Below are 17,679 nucleotides of genomic sequence, written 5' to 3'. Positions count from 1 at the left end.
AAAACATAAATTTAACTAAAAATAAAAAATAAATTATTTCTGCCGGCTCTGATCTCCCTATTTTTCCATCTAATCTCTCTTATTCCTATTTTCTATCTGTCCTTTTTTAACTTTATTTTTTTTTAAAAAAGAAAGATCCTTCCATGACCTCAGGAAAGCGCTTTACAGCCGATGAAGTACTTTTGAAGTGTAGTCATTGTTGTAATTTAGGAAACGCAGCAGCAAATTTTTTAAAAATTTGTTCATGGGATGTGGGCGTCGCTGGCAAGGCCAGTATTTATTGCCTATCCCTAATTGCCCTTGAGAAGGTGGTGGTGAGGGGCCTTCTTGAACTGCTGCAGTCCGTGTGGTGAAGGTACTCCGACAGTGATGTTAGGGAGGGAGTTCCAGGATTTTGACCCAGCGACGATGAAGGATCGGCGATATACTTCCATGTCAGGATGGTGTGTGACTTGGAGGGGAACTTGGAGGTGATGGTGTTCCCATGCGCTTGCTGCCCTTGTCCTTCTAGGTTGGTAGAGGTCGCAGGTTTGGGAGGTGCTGCCGAAGAAGCCTTGGCGAGTTGCTGCAGTGCATCTTGTAGATGGTACACACTGCAGCCACGGTACGCCGGTTGTGAAGGGAGTGAATGTTTAAGGTGATAGATGGGGTGCCAATCAAGCGGGCTGCTTTGTCTTGAATGGTGTCGAGCTTCTTGAGTGTTGTTGGAGCTGCACTCATCCAGGCAAATGGAGAGTATTCCATCACACTCCTGACTTGTGCCTTGTAGGTGGTGGAAAGGCTTTGGGGAGTCAGGAAGTGAGACACTCGCAGCAGAATACCCAGCCTCTGACCTGCTCTTTTTGTCACAGTATTTATGTGGCTAGTCTAATAAAGTTTCTGGTCAATGGTGACCCCCAGGATATTGCGTACAGCAAGATCCCACAAACAGCAATGTGATAATGACCAATCTGTTTCAGTAATGTTGGTTGAGGGATAAATATTGGCCAGGACACCAGGGAGAACTCCCTTGCTCTTCTTCGAAATAGTGCCATGGGATCTTTTACATCCACCCAAGAGGGTAGACAGTGCCTCGGTTTAGTGTCTCATCCAAAACACAGGTACTCCGACAGTGCAGCACTCCCTCAGTTCTGCACTGGAGTATCAGCCTAGATTTTGTGTTCAAGTCTCTGGAGTGAGATTTGAACGGAGAACCTTATGACTCAGAGGCGAGAGTGCTACCACTGAGCCACAGCTGACACATTAGATCTTTATCTTTACTGATCTCTTTTCTCTAATAAAAGTTTTAAACCTTCTATTTACTTCATTTTTTCCCCTCCTGACCGCCAGTATCCATTTTGGAGGTGAGTGCAATTTTTTTCTTTAACTTTTATTTAATGAATGCACTCAATTATATGTTGTTTTCTCCTTTATCTGGCTAAAAGTAGATGGCTCTCTTGCTCCACCTTCTCTCCTTCCTATGCACCCTGCTCCTGATATAGGGATGAAGGGCTCTTTGCCTCTTTTTCATCATCATCATTCATCTTCAGCTTCAAGGTGTGGCAACCTTTTCTGCTTAGCGATATTATGAAGGACGCTACAATGATTCTAGTCACTCCTGCTGGCTGTACTGTATGGCTCCATCAAATTTAACCATGCCCTTAAATGACACTTTAGTCCCATCAGCCTCATTATATTTGTTCTCGCCCTCTGTCTACAGATGCCTAACTGGAGTCATAAGCCATGACTGCAAGAGATATCCCTGATCACCAATCGACCATCTTGATACATTGCTCTGAGTCATCAAGGCCGGTTTGGTAGATTGCCGTATGATAAAATGTCATGACAGCTTCCAGAATAGCAGGCATTAATTTGAGTAATAAGGTGTTTGGCATTACGCACTAGCTAGATGTTTAATGAATGCGAGCCTTTCCTATAATGAAATTGGGGGAGTTTGTTGTATGGGGCTTTCAATGCTACTTGTGCTCCATCAATTGCCCCTTGCACTTGTGGGGACCCAGCTAATGTATAAAATTGGACTGCTCTGTTTTATAGGTTCCGTAGGGAAGATAATGAACTGCGAGGCCCAACTGAATCCAGCACCAGTGACCTTCTTTATACAATGATGAGCTACCGCCTGACTAATATCCAGAGGCTGTCTGGATAGATCCAAAAAATCAAGACAATGGTGACTTTCACTGCTACAGACAATAATATTCTCCTAGTGAAAATGGGCTGCAGGTCTTCAGCCATTAGTTGACATAACTCCCCAAAAGCCTTGGGCAGAAAGTGCAGCCTCCTGAGGCAGATAAATTTGAATCAGACTTTCCAGGTCTGTAAACCCTGTGGAGTGGGCACTCAAGTGTCACACAAACAAATGTCTTCTGTGATGCCTCGCTCTAAGAACTTCCAGTCTAGCCTCTTTCAGTTACTCATCTTCATAAAGGGATTCCCGTTAAGAAATCCATTTCTCCAGTCCAAAAAATAACTTTCTCCAGTACTCCCTATAAGTGGCAGGAGAAGTCTTCAGAGAAGGTCCAGAGTACCAACCATCAAAAATCGATGTCCAGTCAAAGTTTTGCATTGCCTCAGGTACATCTGCAAAGATGGCCTTCTCAATGCAGTATCCATTTCAGAGATATGGCTATAGTGGCGGTGTTTTCAGAGGCTGGATTTAGGGTGGTAATTGGGGGAAATTGTGTACACACCTCGACCATGCACACCCACCCCTATTTACATGTCGGAGGTACTGCGGACTGGCAGATTTTAAGGAGGCAGTATTGCAGCAATAGGACAAAACTGCCCCATTTTACTATCTTTAGTGCCCAAACAACCAAAAGTGGGCAGTAAAAAGGAAAATCCAATCCCTAAAGTCCTTTGAATCAAAAAGGATTTATTCCACCATCATGCGTGAGACACAGAACCAAGCTGAAATTACATTACCCGTGAATTCCCTCTGATACTTGAACCTAGCTCTGTTGAGCCTAATTACTATATTCACTAAGACTGCAGCTCCACACTAGCTTTAATTTTTAATTCAAGGTAAAACATTTTTTTCCCCCCAGAGAGACTTTTTTTTAATGCATTCTGGTCACTTAAACTTCAGTATTCTAGTCCCTCTCTTCACTCCTCTGTTTACTCATCATCACAGTGCACATTAACTTCCTAACCCACAGCCCCTCGATATCACCATCTCATGTGACCTTACTACCCCCAATATTTCTAATACTGACAAGGCCATCTCTTATCACTTCCTCACTTTCTTCAACATCCACATTTCCCTACTAGCCTCCAACCCATCCAGCATCATCCTCTGCCCCCTCAAAAATCCATCCTGTAGCCACCTTGCCAACACTCAACTTCCACTGCTCCTCCATCCACGTTCAACACCTTTGTCTCCTTTAAGTCCTTCACAGTCTCCCAGTCTCTCACTATCACCACTACTAACTCTTCTTCCAAAACTATTTTCATCGCTTTGAAGATTCTTGGGTTGTTTTACAACATTAAACGCGCTTGTTACAAATTTCAGGTCTGCCTTAGATAATCTCTCATGTTAGCATCACTGGTCTCTCCCATATGTGGAACTGTGTCCCTTAAGATCAGGAGATTACTTTTCCAATATCTAGACGTACGATTGTGTAACCCTTGTTATCATGTGTTTCTCCGATCTAGCGACAGGTGAGCACTTTAGTGAGCCAAGGGCAGATACAAATCATTAAGTTACTTTATTTTACAATCAGTAAATGGAAGTACGGAGTAACATATGTAGCAACTTTTTGCCTTATTTCAACTTAACTTCAGTCCCTACTCGGTAATAAAGAAAATAATAAAAAATACAGCCCACTGTCCCGGTTAGTTGTCCAACACTTTCTTTTGGTCAGCCTAGTCATTGAATGATACCAAGGTTCACTCTGGGTCTAGTCTGCTCCCTTCTCAATATATACTACACAGGATACATGGCACAGAAAAAGGCCATTCGGCCCAACCAGACCATGCTGGCGTTTATACTCCACACGAGCCTCCTCCCATCTTTCCTCATCTAAATCTATCAGCATAACCCTCTATTTCCTTCTCCCTCATATGCTTGTTTAGCCTCCCCTTAAATGCATCTATACTATTCGCTTCAACCACTCCCTGGGGTAGCGACTTTCACATTCTCACCACTCTTTGGGCAAAGAAGTTTCTTCTCAATTCCCTTTTGAATTTCTTGGTGACTATCTTATATTGATGGCCTCTCGTTATGCTCTTCCCTGGAAACATTCTCTCTGTGTCCACTCTATCAAAAGTTTTCATAATTTTAAAGAACTCTATTAGGTCACCCCTCAGCCTTCTTTTTTCAAGAGAAAAGAGACCCAGCCTGTTCATCCTTTCCTGATATGTATACCCTCGCATTTCTGGTATCATTATTGCAAATCTTCTCTGCACCCTCTCCAATGCCTCTATATCCTTTTTATAATAGAGTGACCAGAACTGTACGCGGTATTCTAAGTGTGGTCTAACCAAGGTTCGATACAGGTTTAGCATAACTTTGCTACTTTTCAATTCTATACCTCTAGAAATAAACCCGTGCTTGGTTTGCTTTTTTTTAATGGCCTTGCTAGTGTTACTGTGTTGCAACTTTTAGTGATTTGTGTATTTGCACTCCGAGATCCCTTTGTTCCTCTACCCCACCTAGACTCGCACCCTCCAAGTAATAGGTGACCTCCCTATTCTTCCTACCAAAATGTAATACCTCACATTTATCTGTGTTGAACTTCATTTGCCAATTATATGCCAATTCTGCAAGTTTATTAATGTCCTCCTGTAAATTGTTGCAGTCCTCCTCAATATTGACTATCCCCCCAATTAGGTGTCATACGCAAACTTAAAAAATTGTGTTTTTGATTCCAAAGTCTAAATCGCTAATATAAATTGTGAACAACAGTGGTCCCAGCACTGATCCTAGTAGAACACCACTACCCACCTTCTGCCACTGTGAATAGCTACCTTTTAAACCTACTCTCTGCTTTCTGTCTTGAAGCCAGCTAGCTATCCATTCTGCTACCTGTCCCCTGACTCCGCATTCTCTGACCTTGTTCATCAGTCTATTATGGGGTACCTTATCGAAGGCCTTTTGAAAAACTAGATAAATTACATCTACTGCATTACCATTGTCTACTCTCTCTGTTACCTCTTCAAAAAAATTCAATGAGGTTGGTCAAGCAAGACTTTCCCTTTTGAAATCCATGCTAACTATTCATTACTATATTTTTGGTTTCTAGATGTTCTTCTATTTTCTCCTTTAGTAGGCATTCCATTATTTTTCCTACCACTGATGTTAAGCTGTTGATGCGCTATCAATTACTCAAAAGACTGAGGTTAAGCGAGTAACTAACAGGCTTTTATTAACAAGAGAATGAAGGTGTGCCTCGAGTGGTCGACCAGTCCAGAATACAGAGGGACTGTGGAGCAGTCACCTTTATACCTGGACTCGTGGGAGGAGTCAGCCGAGGCATGTACAGACATGTACACAGTGGAATACAAACACCCACACAGGTAGGTATAACAGTGGTTTACCACATTCACCCCTTGTTTAAAAATGAGTCCGGCGGGGTGAAGTGTATTAAAAGTTTGTGTATTGGAGTCTCTCCGGAGGTCTTGTCTGCCGCTGTGATCGACGTGGCGACGGCAGGGATAGTGAAGCTTCCGGCGTCGAGTCCTGCGTAGGCTTGGGCAATGGTGTGTAGTCCTCGTGGGTGTCGAGCGGGTCGCGGGGCCCAGGCGTGCCATCTGCTGGGGTTGGATATTGGATCGTGGGGGGGGTGGTAGTGGGTAGTGGGTTACTGGGGCCCCCGAGGGTGCGAGTTCTCGTATGGAGACTGTGTCCTCCCGCCCGTCCGGGTACGCAATGTAAGCATACTGGGGGTTGGCATGGAGGAGGTCGACCCTCTCGACCAGGGGGTCCGTTTTATGGGTCCTCACGTGTCTTCTCAGTAGGACCGGCCCTGGGGATGTCAGCCATGGCGGTAACGATGTCCCCGATGTGGACTTCCTTGGGAAGACAAACATTTTCTCATGAGGGGTGGCGTTAGTGACAGTGCAGAGCAGTGACCGAATAGAGTGGAGCGCATCGGGGAGCACATCCTGCCAGCGGGAGGTCGGAAGGCCCCTAGACTTTAAGGCTAGCAGGGCGGCCTTCCAAACTGTCGCATTCTCTCTTTCCACCTGTCCGTTCCCCCGGGGGTTGTAACTAGTGGTCCTGCTTGTGGCAATACCCCTAGCGAGCAGGTACTGGCGGAGTTCGTCGTTCATAAACGATGAGCCCCGGTCGCTATGGATATAGCTGGGGAAACCGAACAGGGTGAAGAGGTCGTTCAGACATTTAATGACCGTGGCACTGGTCATGTCCGGGCAGGGGATGGTGAACGGGAAACGGGAGTACTCATCAATAATGTTGAGGAAGTACACATTGCGGTCGGAGGAGGGGAGAGTCCCTTTAAAATCAACGCTCAGGCGCTCGAAGGGGCGAGTGGCTTTTATCAGGTGAGCCCTGTCTGGTCTATAAAAGTGCGGTTTGCACTCAGCGCAGACTTGGCAGTTCCTGGTCATGGTCCTGACCTCCTCAATGGAGTAAGGCAGGTTGCGGGCCTTGAGGAAGTGGAAGAACCTGGTGACCCCCGGGTGGCAGAGGTCATTGTGGAGGGCCCGCAGTCTATTAATCTGCGCGCTGGCGCAGGTGCCACGCGATAGAGCATCCGGGGGTTCATTGAGCTTCCCGGGCCGGTACAAGATCTCGTAATTGTAGGTGGAAAGTTCGATTCTCCACCTCAAGATCTTGTCGTTTTTGATTTTGCCCCTCTGCTTGTTGTTAAACATAAAAGCAACTGAACGCTGGTCAGTGAGCAGGGTAAATCGTTTTCCGGCCAGGTAGTGCCTCCAATGACGCACAGCCTCCACAATAGCCTGGGCCTCCTTCTCAACAGCGGAGTGTCTAGTCTCCGGGCCCTGGAGGGTTCGTGAAAAGGCCACGGGTCTCCCCGCCTGATTAAGGGTAGCGGCCAGGGCAAAGTCGGACGCGTCGCTTTCCACCTGGAAGGGGATGGATTCGTCCACTGCATGCATGGTGGCTTTGGCAATGTCTTCCTTGATACGGTGGAAGGCTAAGCGGGCCTCTGCCGTCAAGGGAAGAGGTGGACTTGATCAGCGGATGGGCCTTGTCCGCATATTAGGGGACCCACTGGGCGTAATAGGAGAAAAACCCTAGGCACCTCTTCAGGGCCTTGAGGCAGTGGGGCAGTGGGAGTTTCATAAGGGGACGCATCCGGTCGGGGTCAGGACCGATGACTCCGTGTTCCACAACACAGCCAAGGATGGCGAGGTGGGTTGTGCGGAATATGCACTTCTCCTTGTTATACGTCAGGTTCAGGAGTTGGGCGGTGCGGAGGAATTTTTCGAGGTTTGCGTCATGGTCCTGCAAGTCATGGCCGCAGATGGTCACATTGTCCAGATATGGGAAAGTGGCCTGCAACGCATTTTGATCGACCATCCGGACCATCTCCCTTTGGAAGACGGAGACCCCATTGGTGACGCCAAAGGGAACCCTAAGGAAGTGATAGAGGCGGCCGTTTGCCTCAAAGGCAGTATACTGGCGGTCCTCAGGGCGGATAGGGAGCTGGTGGTACGCTGATTTCAGGTCAATGGTCGAGAAGACGCGGTACTGCGTGATCTGGTTGACCATATCAGCTATGCGGGGGAGTGGGTAAGCGTCCAGCAGGGTGTAGCGATTTATTGTCTGGCTGTAGTCGATGACCAGGCGCTGCTTCTCGCCGGTCTTAACGACCACAACCTGGGCTCGCCAGGGGCTGGTGCTGCCCTCAATAATCCCCTCCTTCAGGAGCCGCTCCACTTCGGTTTTAATGAAAACCCTGTCCCCGGCACTGTATCGCCTGCTCTTTGTGGCGATGGGCTTACAGTCGGGGGTGAGGTTAGCAAACAGTTGGGGGGGGGGGGTGACTCAGTGTGGAGAGGTTGCACCTGGTGCGCGGCGGGCAGTTTGGAAGCTGCTGGCTGCGGACTGTGAGTGGGGGGGAGGGGTCCACCGTACGCCATCGTAACACTTAAGGTGGCACTGAAAATCTAACCCCAGTAGAACGGCAGCGCAGAGGTGGGGCAGGACCAGAAGTTTAAAATTATCGTACACAGTCCCGTCTACTAAGAGTGTCACCACGCAGTAGCCGCCAATGTCCGCCGACTGGGACTCGGAGGCCATAGAAATCCGCTGGTGCGCAGGCAGGACTGGGAGAGAGCAACGCCGCACCGTGTCGGGGTGGATGAAGCTCTCCTTGCTCCCAGAGTCAAAAAGGCAGGTTGTTTCGTGACCATTTACCTTAATGTCCATTGTGGACCGGGCCAGTTGGTGCGGTCTCACTTGGTCCAGCGTAACGGAGGCCAGCGTAGGGGTCGGTGTGTCGCTGCGGGTATCAGATGAGGCAGTGTTGGGGGCCTGCTGCGTCCCGGCTGGCGTCCAAGATGGCGGCGTCCATGATCCCCATGTGGCTGGAGGCGTCCAAAATGGCTGCTGTTCCGGTGGTTCGCACATGGCTGGGGAGGCCCAAGATGGCGGCCCGCACGGCCCACACGCGGCGCTGCTGGGGTTCGGGGTGGCTTTGGCCCTGCAGACGCTGGCGTAGTGTCCCTTCTTCCCGCAGCCCGAGCAGATCGCATTTTTCGCCAGGCAGCGCGCTCTGGGGTGTTTGGCCTGGCCACAGAAGTAGCATTTCTGGCCTTGGGACACTGCTGCAGTAGTTGGGCCATTGCTGGGATGTGGCACAGCGCTATGAGACGGTCCTACCGTGTCCCAGGCTGTCGTTCCCCGCGGCGTCCACAGTGCAGAGGAGTAGGCATCCATGCCCCGGTAGGCTGCGTCCAATGATAGTGCGAGTTCAGAGGCCTTGTTGAGGTCGAGGTCACTCTGCTCCAACAGTCGCTGTCGGGTGTAATTGGACCTGTGGCCCGCTACAAAAGCGTCCCGGATAAGTTCCTCTGTGTACACGGCGGCCTTTACATCCTTACAACCACAGGCCCGGCCAAGCACAGACAGTGCCTGAAGGTATTCCTCGGTCGATTCCCCAGGTTGTTGTTTACGACTCCCCAGGAGGTGCCTGGCGTACACCTCGTTCACTGGGCGCGTGTACTGGTCCTTGAGGAGCTTGAGAGCAGCCGTGTACGAGGTCGCGTCCTGGATGACCGAGTACGCTCGGTGGTTCACTTTGGAGGTCAGGACATCCAGTTTGTCCTCATCCGATTTGACCGTTGCAGCGGAGGCGATCAGGAATCTTTCAAAGCACCTAAGCCAGTGAACAAACTTGGTGGATGCATCCGCCTCCCGATGGTCTAAGTCCAGGCATACTGGTGTGAGGATCTTCTCCATTATAAAAAATCTTGTTAATAAAATTGATGCGCTATCAATTACTCAAAAGACTGAGGTTAAGCGAGTAACTAACAGGCTTTTATTAACAAGAGAATGAAGGTGTGCCTCGAGTGGTCGACCAGTCCAGAATACAGAGGGACTGTGGAGCAGTCACCTTTATACCTGGACTCGTGGGAGGAGTCAGCCGAGGCATGTACAGACATGTACACAGTGGAATACAAACACCCACACAGGCAGGTATAACAGTGGTTTACCACAGCTGTCTGGTCTATAATTCCCTGGACATGTTCTATCTCCTTTCTTAAATATAGGTATTACATTAGCTATCCACCAGTCCTCTGTCACTACACCTTTTTCTAACGAATTATTAAATATGTGTAGTAATGCCTCTGCTCTCTCTTCCCTAGATTCTTTTAAAATGCGTGGATGCAATCCATCCGGACCAGTGGTTTTATTCTCTTTGAGTTTGATTAGTTTATTTAACATATCCTCTGTTTTTATTTTAAATGCACTTATCTCATTACTAATCTCATCATCCAATGTCCTGTCTACTTGTTCAATCTCCCTGGTAAATACTGAAGCAAAATAATTATTTAATATTTCTGCCATCTCTCTATCGTTACCTGTGGTATTATCCTGTCTATCCCTCAATGGCCCCTATTCCCATCCCAATCTTCCTTTTTTTATTGATGTGCCTGTAAAATATTTTACTATTTTGTTTTATGTTTCTTGATAATTTAATTTCATAGTTCCTCTTTGCCTCCCTAATGGTTTTTTTGACTTGTCTCCTAATCTCTTCATATTCTCCCTTATCATGCACTCCCCTGCTGTCTATGTACTTAATGTAGGCCTCTTTCCTTACCCTCAATTGTTCCCTTATGGCTTTAATCATCCATGGAGTCTCATTAGTGTTTAGTTTGTTCTTTCCTTTTAGCGCAATATATTTTTCCTGCACTCATTAAACACCCCTTTAAATGTTTCCCATTGCTGTTCTACATCGTAGTTTGCCAATATTGTTGCCCATTTTATTTTCCCAAGTTCTATTTTCAGCCCCTCAAAATCAGCTTTTCTCCGATCTATTACCCTGGTTTTCGTCATACTTATTTCCTTCTCAATTATATCATCTTAAAGCGTATTATATTATGGTCACTATTGCCTAGATGTTCCCCTACTTTTACTTCTCTTATCTGCTCTGGTTCAATCCCCATTACTAGATCCAATAGCAAATCCTCCCTTGTCGGACTTTTTACATATTGGGTTAGAAAGGAGTCCTGTACACATTGTAAGGAACTCCATTCCCTTATCCCCTTCACCTATCTCTTCTGTCCAATTAATATCGGGGTAGTTGAAATCCCCCATGATTATTATTCTATGTTTTTTACTAATTTCCCTAATTTGTCTGTATATTTTGTCCTCCACCTCCCTTCCACTATTAGGTGGTCTGTAGACTACACCTATTAGTGTGATTGATCCTTTATTATCTTTTATCTCTATCCACATGGATTCTATTTTTGTCTTGCTGATAGCTGTCACTTTTTTCTACTGCCATTGTTATCCCTAATAAGTACAGCTACGCCACTGCTCTTTTTCCCTCTCTATCTTTTCTGAATATGTTATACCTTGCAATGTTTAATTCCCAGTCCTGATTTTTCTGTAGCCATGTCTCAGTAATCCCTACTATGTCTGGTTCCTCACAGTGTATGATTGCCTCCAGCTCCCCTGTTTTATTACAGACACTGTGTGCATTGCTGTACAGTTTAACTCATTTTTAATAGGATTTCCTCTCACTTTATGTTTAACCATCTTTTTAGACTCCTGTTCAATAGTCCGTAAGGGTGACCCCGAGCTTCTGGTCGCCTGTCATTTCAATTCACCGCTCCATTCCCACTCGGACCTCACCGTCCTTGGCCTCTTGTACTGTTCCACGGAAGCTCAACGTAAACTCGAGGAACAGCACCTCATCTTCCGATTAGGCACTCTGCAGCCTTCCAGTCTCAATATCGAGTTCAACAATTTCAGATCATAACCTCGGCCCCCATTTCATTTTCACTTATATTTTTTTCCACTCCTTTCCTTTCCCCCCCCCCCTTTCCTTTTGTTTCTCTCTCACACCTGGCAGCTATCTTTTGCCCTGCCAGTACACTTTACACCTAATCACAGCCTATTACCATCTCGTCTAGCTTCTAATCTCTTTTACTTCTTTTGGTTCTTTTATTCTTTTGTCCGATCGCAGCCCTGCCTTCGATCTAGTTCCTTTTCTCTCCAGTTTTGAAGAAGGGTCAAACCCGAAACGTCAACTCAAATTTCTCTCCACGGATGTTGCCTGACTTGCTGAGTTTTTCCAACATTTTCTGTTGTTATTTCCTCCCTTACTTTATTCTTTCCTATGCTCTATTTTCCTGTTTTGTTTATAATTAGGCTGGTTACGTTTCTTATAGATCCCTCCCCCCATCTTACTCATTTAAAGCCTTTGCCATCTCCCTATTTACCCTTTCCGCTAGGACACGGGTCCCATCCCGGTTCAGGTGGAGCCCGTCCCATCGGTACAGCTCCTTCCTGTCCCAGAACTGGTGCCAGTGTCCCATGAAAAGGAACCCCTCTTTCCCACACCAGCCCTTTAGCCATGTGTTAATTCTCCTTATCTGTCTACTTCTATGCCAATTTGCATGTGGCTCAGGCAATAATCCAAAGATTATTACCCTCGAGGTCCTGCTTTTTAATTTAGATCCTAACTCCTGATACTCTTTCAGCAGGACCTCCTCCCTGTTCCTACTTATGTTGTTTGTTCCAACATGGATTTACCCCCTCCCTTTCCAAGTTCCTCTCCAGCCGCCGTGAGATATCCCTTACCCTGGCACCGGGTAGGCAACACACCCTTTGGGATTCTCATTCTTGGCTGCAAAGCACGCTCTCTGTCCCCCTAATTATAGCGTCCCCTATCACTATCATATTTCTATTCTGCTCTTCCCCCTCCTTGGACAGCCTTCTGAGCCACGGTGCCTTGGTCTGCATTGTGGCTGTCCTCCCTGCAGTCTTTCTCCTTGTCCTCATAGGTAACGAGTACTTCGTACCTGTTGGACAGGACCAGTGTCTGCAGGACCTCCTTCTCAACCTCTCCTAAATCCCCGCTACCCGGCTCCCATTCCTGAACCTGTGCTTTCCTCTGGGGTATGACTGCATTCTGGATAAAACTGCCCAGAAATTCCTCCCCCTCGCTTATGTGTCGGAGTGTCTCCAACTCGCACTCCAGCTCAATGACTCTGAGCCGGAGAGATTTGAGACAGAGACATCTACTGCAGACGTGTTCGCTCGGGACAAACTCCCACATACTGCAGTCCAGACACACAACCTGCCCTGCCATATCTTAGTCTAGCCTTATTTTATTTATTTAATTAGTTAAAAGTCTTTATTCAACTATTATTTAATAGTTATATTAATTAGTTTAATACAGTACTTTGTAGTTTCTCGCACCTAATTTAAATCACTGTCCTAGGTTACAGAGAAAAGAGAGGGAAAAAAAACCTTAATACTCACCAACCAAACACCTACCTGCTGTCCCGTGATGTCACTCCTTGTTTTTTTGGAAATCGTCGAAGGTTCGGCCGCCGCTGATACCGCCTCCACTTAGATCCGCGCTGCCTGGTCTCCCTATTGGCCTAGGCCTTCCTGCCTCTCTTAGCAAACATTACCAACTAACCTTGAATATGTGTTTCCCTCTTCTTTTGATGCTGCGGAGTACAGAAAGTTGGGGGCAATAACTCTAACTTCTTCCCCATCCAGGGTTTGGCCAGTAAACCTTTCAATTAAACCAGCTACTGTCCTCTGGGTGAAGGCCCAGCCAGTTGACCTCATGTTGTGTCTGCATGAATTCAGTTCCTCCCAATATTCCATGTTTGAATGTCCACTGACAGTTTCTGAATCAAAATAATGATTTCCTCACCCCCATTGTCTCAGATCATTAAGGATAATAGTTACAATGATTAGTTCATCTGGCTTGACTGTACAACTCTTCCCCCTGCCAAGTTCTGGCTACAAGCTGGATCTTAACCCTTTGTGAACTCATTTAACTTGAATGAAACACTTCAATATAAATTGCAATGAGGGTTGAATATCAGGACCAGGAGCAGAATGTGCTCGAACCTAACGTGCCAAAAACTTTGATAATATTTTGACATAGCTTCAAATCAAGAAAGCTTGAATATGCGAGCCATGTAGACAGAATTATATCCCATGCACTCCATGATTCTAAATTCTTGGAGACCACCACTGGATTTTTATTTTATTTTTCTCAGGAATATTTCCAAAAAAAACCCAAAGAAAAACAAGTATGCTGTTCTAAAAAAAAAAAAATCATAAAAACTATTCTTTTACTATACAAATGTTTAAATATATAAATATTCCACTGACCATAACTAGGAAATCAGGACGTTTTTATATAGCTCACGAACCCACTCAGAATTACATGTAAACAGAATATTTCTTCATATTCTCAACATGTAAGACACCATAAAAGTAGAAAAATGAATTTTCATAATGTCCTATGTAAGATCTGATGCCATGTGTATACTCACCCTGTCTGACTGTTGTCTCGATATGGCATTACTGAAAACACTGAGCAGAAGGATCTCTTGCCACTGATTAGCACTATCCTAGAAAAGTAGAAATGAACAGTCACTCACACTTTGGTTTCACTTATCCAGCAAACACAACGATGCAATCTCTCTCTGCATCAGCAGCATAAGGTGGAATAGCTACACTACGGCTGCTGGATGACTCTGAATTTATAAAACTGGTTCCCAAAATCTCTGCAAGTAGACTGTCAGTTTGCATGCTACAATTGTGTTGTGTAATACCAATCATCAAATGCTGAGCTTACATTAAATACGAGCTCCCTCCGAGGTCACGTTCTCGAGTTCACACCGCGGGTGATGGTCCACGCCCGTCAGTAACGCACACCAGGAAATCGTGGGCAGCACGCCCCCAATTTTCCGATATGCGCTGCTGGTGGGCAAGGTTTCCTCCAGTGCATACTCTGAAAATTACTCCTCCTATCCTGTCTCGAGTTTGTCCAAAACTTGAACAATGCTCTCTTATCCAGGAAGCTCTTTTAGCATCTCTCTCACATTCTTGAACAGGAGACAAGAACAAGCTTGCTGTCTGACGTGCGATCCTTCTCCATCTCCATCCTCCAACCTCTCCTTCTCTTACAGCCTTTCTTGTCCCTCTGTTTTTATCGATACTATGGTCTTTCCTTCTCTAAACTTTCCCACTTGTTTTTTTAATTCCGGCTTTGGCATCCTACACATTCTTTTCCTCCTCGTTGTGTTAAAACCGAGATTCATTGCGCAGTTTCCTGCTTTAACTCATTCTTTCCCAGGCTTCAACCGTATTGAACTCTATCCTGTCTTAGTCGTTCCTTCTTAAGGCTTTAAGCCCAAGGTTCCCTTCACTAAATCAACCCTTCTTGATTTACTTTGTCTTCCCTCCTACTCTGACAAACCTTGGTGGTGTCCTGTGCTAGGGACCTTGGCCCTTCACCTCGGTTTCTCAAGAAAAACTAAAACCTTTCCCCGCAGCTCTGAGTACAAGAGTAGAAAGTTTCTGATGATTGCTTTTTTTCCATCGATGGGACGAAAATCGGGCAAGTTGTACAACAGATGTGCGATCCGCTCCACCACATTACTGCCCAGGTGTTGAAGTTGAAAATTACCCCCGCTGTAAATTGCAAACAAACCTGCATTAGATGTTCTCAGAGGGAAGTATTAATGTTTATAATGCATAATAATCGTAATACTCTTAGAAATCTGAATTCATAGAATAGTGCAGCTCAGAAGGAGGCCATTCGGCCCATCGAGTCTGCACCAGCTCTTTCGAAGAGCAATCCAGTTTCTGTTAAAGAGAAAATGGACAGAGTCATGTTTTCTCCATAATTAATGGCCCACTACTGAAAACGCACTCTCAGAAACTGCGGCCTCAGTAGTTACACAAGGAAGATATAGGGCTATGGAGAGTGAGTAGAGCAGTGGGACTAATTCTGGATTGCTCTAGCCAAGAGGCTGTACAGACAAGATGGACCAAATGGTCTCCTTCTGTGCTGTAATCTTCTATAAGTTCCATGATTTTGTTAATTATGGAGAAAAACATGCATTCCAGTTTTCATTAAATGATAACTTCTTCCCTCTCCACCCCCCCCCCCCCCCAAACAATGTACGGGTAAACCACAATATTGGTGATTATTAATGAGGTACATTTAATTCCATATCTCTATAGTCCAGGCCGGTATAGGTAAATATAGTTGAAACCCAGCTTTGTTCTTACAATGAGTAACTGTAGATCTGTTCTGTTAGCTTACATTGTGAGTAATGGTATATATTTTCCATTACCTTATACAGAAACAGTATATCTGTCTTGTTCCCTTACTCAGAGGGTAAAAAAATAAGAAGTTTGTTGTGTAATGCCTTGCACTGTGCCAGCCTTCTGCATACAGTGCAACACGACTCCCCTACTGGGAAATAGCAGGTTGAAAGATTTTAGGCTACGATTAATTTGTTCGATTTAACAAGAATGAGAAACAGATGAAACCACTGAGGCTCTCCTGTTCAGATTTTTAAAATTTTGAAATTATGTCCTAATGGCTTCTTTTGATGAATGTGCTTTTGTGGTACACCGTATGCATATGACCCTCAGCTACACTTATTCCTGCAGAACACCAGTAACCACCAAGAAATTAGGTTATAGTTCATACAAACTTTAGTTATTGCGGGTGCATTTTAAATGTAAAAACTTGAATGGTGCAGGGAGAGTCTCTGTTAGATATTTCTGGTGAACCAGATTTTTGGCATGATTTTAGCTTTCCATTGACAGAAAAATCCCTTCAAGTCAGTGAACCCTGAAATGTTCCATAAACTTTCATTCTCCACACAGAGACCAGTATTTGTGATGAAAGATCAAATTATTTTTATTTCGTATTGTGAGGAGGAGTGAGGAAATGTTTCTTTCGGGAGCCAACAAAAACAACAAAGAAGTACTGAAAGATGGGGAGGGATAAGGGAGGACGGGAGGGAAATGAGAGAGCAGGCGATGGGAGAGGGTGCTGTTCAAAGGACTGCATCTCTGCCTGGGAAATGCTCTCAGTGTGAACAATGGAGGAGGTGCTAATCATCAAAAACTTTATCCGGTAGGCGGAGATGAATACCAGCCGAAAAGCAGGGGTGGCGACGTCTGTGAATAGGAAATACAATCATGGGTGTGGTTACTGTTAATGGGGAAACAAATCAGGATAGAGAATGCCTCTGAGGTGGAACTGCAGCCATTGGGGGGTTTGGGGAAGGGAGGGATTGGCAGCCAGTGGTGAACAAAGGAGAATATGAGCCAGTTGGAGGGAGGAGAAGTGTTTGAATGCAATTCCCAACTTACTGCTCATAGTGGGCGGGGGGCACGATTCCTGGTTAGGGAGCGGGGTTATGATTTCTGCTTAGCTGAGACAGGAGGTGGGAGCAGGATCAGAGGGGGATAGGCCGATGTCGCACGGGGAGGGTGGGTGTAGGGGTGGGTTCTTTGGTGCTCATCTCAAATGCTGCCAACTTCACTACTTCCCCAGGGGTTCTACGTTTGACATCATCAGCTAGCACAGATTTTTAATGCTAATTCTTCCTCATTTTGTGGGGGAGAATCTTGCTGGGATGGGAGGTCAAGGTGGGGTCGGGGCTGAACACGGCAAAGGGAGACAGAGGCACAATAATTTGCTCAGCTGGGGTGAGCGGCTGGTGAAAATGTTGTCGGTGGGGAGGGAATTGTTCATCAGGAGAGGGCAGTATCTTTGGAATTCTGACAACGGGTTAACACCCGGTTTAAAATGACAATGGCACGGAAGGCCCACTGAAAATATTTTCCTACATCTCACAAGATATCCATTATGATTTTGTCTACACATTCTGCTAGCCAACATTTATCAAACTGTGCCTCAGATGTCAAGCTAGTCTAAAAAGATGACCTCAAGTCAATCAAGTTCAGCAGAAATATATTCCTCTAACAAACCAGCCAAGGATAAGCTGCCATGGATAAATAAAGAGGTGAGGATAATATTGAGTCGAAAGGAAAAGGCATACACATAGTACATAAACAATAACGGTGAGGATGACAAAAGGGAACATGATGAGCTTAGGAAAGAACATAAGAATTAGGAGGAGTAGGCTATATGGCCCCTTGAGCCTGCTCCGCCATTCAATAAGATCATGGCTGATCTTCGACCTCAACTCCATATTCCTACCTGATCTCCATATCCCTTGATT

General features: G+C 45.8%; 1 protein-coding gene across 4 annotated transcripts in view; it reads right to left on the bottom strand.

Moving 5' to 3' along the window:
- The window catches only part of cables1 (Cdk5 and Abl enzyme substrate 1), a 205,166-nt gene that overhangs the window by 93,472 nt on the left and 94,015 nt on the right, over positions 1-17,679 (bottom strand). For 2 of the 4 annotated variants that reach the window (XM_085992592.1, XM_085992593.1), the window contains exon 4: positions 13,960-14,037. The exons of the other annotated variants lie outside the window; for them this stretch is intronic. In XM_085992592.1, coding sequence (XP_085848718.1) covers positions 13,960-14,037 — 78 coding nt within the window. The remainder of the gene's footprint in view (positions 1-13,959; positions 14,038-17,679) is intronic. 4 annotated transcript variants of the gene reach the window in all.

This window comes from Somniosus microcephalus, chromosome 7 (genome assembly GCF_052327205.1).
Source record: "Somniosus microcephalus isolate GS21.2 chromosome 7, FLI_Smic_1.0, whole genome shotgun sequence".
Classification (NCBI taxonomy): Eukaryota; Metazoa; Chordata; class Chondrichthyes; order Squaliformes; family Somniosidae; genus Somniosus; species Somniosus microcephalus.
The sequence above is the reverse complement of the archived record's forward strand: the minus strand, read 5'-3'. Positions and strand labels throughout refer to the sequence as shown.